The 5486-nt window shown below is 52.2% G+C and overlaps 1 protein-coding gene across 1 annotated transcript in view; it reads left to right on the top strand.

Moving 5' to 3' along the window:
* The window catches only part of NFATC2 (nuclear factor of activated T cells 2), a 153849-nt gene extending 149692 nt beyond the window's left edge, over positions 1-4157 (top strand). The window contains exons 7-8 of the mRNA XM_007938426.1: positions 344-470; positions 3424-4157. Of these exons, the coding sequence (XP_007936617.1) occupies positions 344-470; positions 3424-4157 (861 nt within the window). The remainder of the gene's footprint in view (positions 1-343; positions 471-3423) is intronic.
* The last annotated feature ends 1329 nt before the right edge of the window (positions 4158-5486 follow it).

Below are 5486 nucleotides of genomic sequence, written 5' to 3' on the forward strand. Positions count from 1 at the left end.
GTTCTCTCTGCCTCCCTCGTGCTGTTTCCTTCTTCCTCTTTCCATTCCTTCATCGAAGTCCCAGACACCGTGTTGGGACCCAGGGGGCGTTCCATAAACACGAGTTGATGACGGTATTAAGGTTCCCTGAGCGCTGGCCCCCTGATTTGTAGCTGTGACATTATAATGTCCCTTGATAGAAGGCCTCTGCAATAGAAAGGCTTGATTTCCCTGAGATAGAATCTCACCTATGGAGGTGTATGGAAGGTGTCAGGACTCACTGGAGGTGGGCTGGCGGAGTACGTGTGGGGCCTCACACAGGAATTTAGACATTGTCAGAGTGAACGACTTTCCTTCCTTTCAGAACATGCTCTTTGTCGAGATCCCTGAGTATCGGAACAAGCACATCCGTGCGGCTGTGAAGGTGAACTTCTATGTCATCAATGGGAAAAGGAAACGAAGTCAGCCTCAGCACTTTACCTACCACCCAGGTAAGGCGTTCTCTCTGAAGGCCCCTGCGGTGTTGAGAGGCAGCACAGGCCTAGGGTCAGGATCCCTGACGTCTGGTCCCGGCTGTGCCACTTTGGTCAAGTGACTCTACCTCTCTGAGCCTCGCTGCCTTCATCTGTCAAACGAGATTTATCATGGCACCTTCCCTATAAGACTTAGGAACTAAATGCATTCGTGGCACTTAGCACAGTGCCTGGTAGACAGTAAGCTGATATCCGTGATATTGTTACTAATATTTTCCTTCAAGGGGAGAATGGAAGAGAAGCACGTGCAGACATGTTTAACAGAGGCTGCAAAGCTGGTGACTTGTCTGTCTTAGGCTTAGTCATGATAGGGGTTATTAGGGGCCAGTAAGTCAATCTTCAACTCACAGAGACCCCATGTGACAGGAGAACTGCCCCACAGGGTCTGCTAGGCTGTGATCTCTACGGGAGCCAGTCACCAGGGCTTTTCCCCACAGAGCTGTTAGGTGGGTTAGAACTGCCAGCCTTTTGGTTCACAGCTGTGTGCTTAACCGTTACACCACCAGGGCTCCTTCATGAAAAGAGCAGAAGGTGAATCTGTCATGAAACTTGCGGAATCTGTAGTTGACCCCACAGTGGATAGTCACCCTGTGGTCAAATGGTGCTCCTGGTGGAGAACCAGGCAGAGGTCTCACTCCCAGAAAGTGCCAGCTCCAGGGAGGGTGATAAGTGACATTTTTCATTCATTCACTTGTCCAGATATATTTGAGTGCCGTAGACACACCACAGTGAACAAATCATAAAAGTCCCTGACTGTGTGAAGCTGCCATTGTGATGGAGGGGACTCAGATCATGGACTGTTGTTGTTGTTGTTATTTACCATCAAGTCGGACCCGACTCATAGCGACCCCTCCTTGGGTTTCTGAGGCAGTATCACTGTGGAAGTAGATTGCCCAACCTTCCTTCTGAGGAGTGGCTGGTGGGTTTGAACCACTAGCCTTCTGGGTGGCAGTCAAGTGCCTTAGCTACTATGCTACCAGAGCTCCCCAGCTCATGGATAGCACTGGATTATTGATGGGCCAGGTGACAATAAGGGCTGCAGTGACGGGATGGGAACTGCGGCGGGAAGAGAGGGAGAGTGTAATCTTAATGATAGATTCTTGTCTGAGCACTCCTCTTGGGAAGATAGGCTACAGACTTCCCAGGGCTGAGCCAGGCCTGCCAGCCCCTTTTCAGGATGTGAACCTATAACCACCCAGGGTATATTTCCATCCTAAGAGTTACACACAGAGCCCTCTGCAATGCTCAAAGCTTTAATCAAAGAAGGGGCATCCTGGGCAGCCCAGCCTCCACGGCCTTGGCTCCAGGGAGGTGCTGTCATAGGTTTGTGTTGTTTCTGCTGCTCTCGTACAGCTGTCCTGGCCCTGGGGAGTGTCCCAGGACTGACGCGCCATGCCTGTCAGCAGCCACAGTCAGGTTGCCGAGACTAATGAGGTCCAAAACTGAGAGGAAATCATTGGGAAGGCTCTGGACTGCAGGCTCAAGCATCGTTTTTAATGTCGACTTTTCCAATTAGGTTTTATGGGCCTCTCTTCTCTGATTTTGGTCAGGAGGCCGCTGTGGGCCCGGCCTTGGCTCTCGTCTATCTGATTATGGCCAGAGCAAGAACTCAGTCCCTTGGTTGAGCCAGGGACTAAAAGGCTGGTCTTTGATGGCACCTTGAGAAATGGTTTCTGGGGGGTGGGAGTCAGACCTGCATTTCTGGTTTAGATGCTGAGCCTCCCCTAACCTCCCAGCACTTGGGAGCACCCCTCCAATTTAGTCACAGTCCTGTCACTGGCTCATTTACTCCAATGAAAAGAAAAGTGGTCCCTCCCCTCCTGGGCTGATAATTCTTTAGTAACGGATGTCGGGAAAGTACACTTTCTCATGACTGGTGCTGAGCAGAGAGAGAGGAGAGGTCACAAGAATGCTAATAGTAGCAGTCATGATAATTTTAATAAAATAATAGCAGCGACAGCAAGCATTGAGCACTTCCTGTATACAAGTCACTGTGCCAAGTACACAAACGTCCCACCATTCCCCTGAAGTAGATAAGGATTGTTGTTAGGTAACAAATGAGGAAACGGAGGCCCATGCCCATGTGATCTCACCCCCAGAGGACTACAGTACCAAGGAAGGTGATGGCCCCCATTTGGTCATTCAGTCATTCATTAGTCCAGAAAATATTTGAGGGTCAGTTAAGTGCCAGGTATTCTTCTGGGCCCTAGAGCCTGCCCAGCACTGAACAAAGCAAACAAAAATGCCTGTCTTGCAGGGTCTGACATCCTAGTGTGTGGGGGGGAAGGATGGAGATAATAAATATGTCAGATGGTGATTCAAAACCAGACCCACTGTCACTGAGTTGATTCCAACTCTTAATGGCCCTAGGACAGAGTAGAACTGCCCCATATGCTTCTAAGACTGTAATCTTGATGGTAGCAGACTGCCCCATCCTTCTCCCACAGGGCACCTGGTAGGTTTGAACTGCCAACCTCTCGGCAGCCGAGTGTTTTAACTACTGTGCCACCAGGGATCCTTCCAGATGATGTTAAGTGTTATTAATTAGAGTGAGCAGGGAAGGGAAACAGGGGCTGCCAAGGGAGGAGGGAGGTGTCATTTGAAATAAAGAATCGTCCTTCGAGCTCCCCCTCTGGGATCGTCAGCAGTAAGGGTGCAAGGACTGAGGCAGACTGACCAGCCCACCTTTCCAGGAATGGAAACCTGTGTGTCAAGGTCATGCTCCAGGCTAAAACTTCTGACCTCACACAACTTCACAGGGAGCCTCTGGCCCAAGGCTAATAAGCAAAAGAGCCCCAGCGTCTGATCCCAGCCGTTTGGACCCCATATTCCCCACCGCTGTCCGTGCCGCCTCTCTGCACATGTGTGGCTCATTGGCCATGTGCCCCGTGTGCTTTTTCTCTTCTCGTAGTTCCAGCCATCAAGACGGAGCCCACCGACGAGTATGACCCCACCTTGATCTGCAGCCCTGCCCATGCAGGCCTGGGGAGCCAGCCTTACTACCCGCAGCACCCGATGGTGGCCGAGTCCCCCTCCTGCCTCGTGGCCACCATGGCTCCCTGCCAGCAGTTCCGCTCAGGGCTCTCGTCCCCCGACGCCTGCTACCAGCAGCAGAACCCAGCAGCCGTCCTCTACCAACGGAGCAAGAGCCTGAGCCCCAGCCGGCTTGGCTACCAGCAGCCTGCCCTCATGGCCGCCCCGCTGGCCATTGCCGATGCCCACCGCTCCGTGCTGGTGCATGCCGGCTCCCAGGGCCAGAGCTCCGCCCTGCTGCACGCGCCCCCGGCCAATCAGCAAGCCTCGCCGGTGATCCACTACTCGCCCACCAACCAGCAGCTGCGCTGTGGGAGCCACCAGGAGTTCAAGCACTTCATGTGCTGTGAGAATTTCGCACCCAGCACCGCCAGGCCCAGCCAACCCCCGGTCAGTCAGGGTCAGAGGTTAAGCCCAGGTTCCTACCCCACAGTCATTCAGCAGCAAAATGCCACCAGCCAAAGAGCTGCCAAAAATGGACCCCCAGTCAGTGATCAAAAGGAAGTATTACCTGCGGGAGTGACAATTAAGCAGGAGCAAAACCTGGACCAGACCTACTTGGATGACGGTAAGATGTTCATTTTCTCAGTGCCCATAAGGACGGTACCCTGAAGTACCTCCCACCCAGAGAGTTCACCCAACGGCCTGGGTAGCATCCTTCACCTCTTTTGGCCTGTTTCCCCTTCTTTAACTTAGGAGGTGGATTAAGAGAACCACTAAGGCCTCCCTAATGCTGTTCCAAAATTGTTTCCTAGCAGGTGTTTGAGGGGGGTGATAAGAGTTTTAGATGCCCCACCCCTGTCCCCCAAAAACGATGCAAGTGAGGGTGATTCTGGCCATAGGAGTGTGCCCTGGGTCACAGGCTGGGTTCATGTTAACTGCTGCCCTCTTTTTTCCAGGGGCCAAATTTAGAACCAGGGTAGGAAACCAGAAAGGAAGGAAAACCAGCCCCTTTTATTCACATAGAGGGAAAAAGATGCTGCTTTCTAGTTCTCTTTTGTGTGTTTTGGGGATGGGGGAGGAGATGGAAGAAGAAAGCTCATTGAGAAGGGAGCATGAATGGGGGGGGCTTGCGGGCACAGCTCTGCCGTGTGCCGGAGAGGGAAACAGTGGGCTTCCGTTGTGGTGAGCCCAGCTGACAGGGTGACTGGGCCCAGGAAAGGCAGAGAAGGCTTTGTGTGAGTCTGGAGGTGCCCAAGTTGGTTGGCAGAGGGCCCAGCCAAAGGGTATCTGGGTAGAGAGGCTGTGCATGGCATTGGACGGGGCTTCGGGGAGGAAGTGCCAGCTGTGTTGCAAGGACTCACCTGGGATCAGCCAGGTGTGGCTGGAGGATCGGGGAGCAGGCAGGGTAGTCTTCCCTGGGGGGACTCCAGAAAAAAAGAAAGCAGATGGTTGGAGGTTTTTGAGCAGGAAAACAAAACCCTCTACCCCTGACCGCATCCGTGACTCCAGCTTTGCGTATATTCTCTTATATACTCTGAGACCTCAATCATTTAGGAAAATGAACTCACAGGAACCCAGCCAAGGAATAGGAAGTAAGGCCCAAAGTGTTAAATCAGCCAACATGGTTAATATAAAGAACAGGTACTAAATAGCTCACACTTCAGTCACCAGGGAACCCTTCAGTGTGGCCTCAGAGACTTGTATGTTGCTCAGTTGTGACGAGCTGAGAAACTGGGGGGTTCTGTGACTTCTAGTAGTTTCCTTGTCCTCTCTTTTATGCAGCTATCAACACAAACTCCCTGCACATGCTCCAGGCATGGCTCGCTGGCCCATTTAGTGTAGTGTAAACTACTTCACGTGCTGGCCAGCTCTGACCTCAGGGGACTGGCTTGTTAATAATTGATCTGTCTAACCTGGAATAACCAAACACAGCCTGAGTTAGGGTCACTGTGCTCTGTTTGAAAAGGGAGACCAGTGCACCGTGTGTCCTTGAACAGT

Source organism: Orycteropus afer, unplaced genomic scaffold (genome assembly GCF_000298275.1).
Source record: "Orycteropus afer afer isolate SDZICR_OR568_19922 unplaced genomic scaffold, OryAfe1.0 scaffold00049, whole genome shotgun sequence".
NCBI lineage: Eukaryota > Metazoa > Chordata > Mammalia > Tubulidentata > Orycteropodidae > Orycteropus > Orycteropus afer.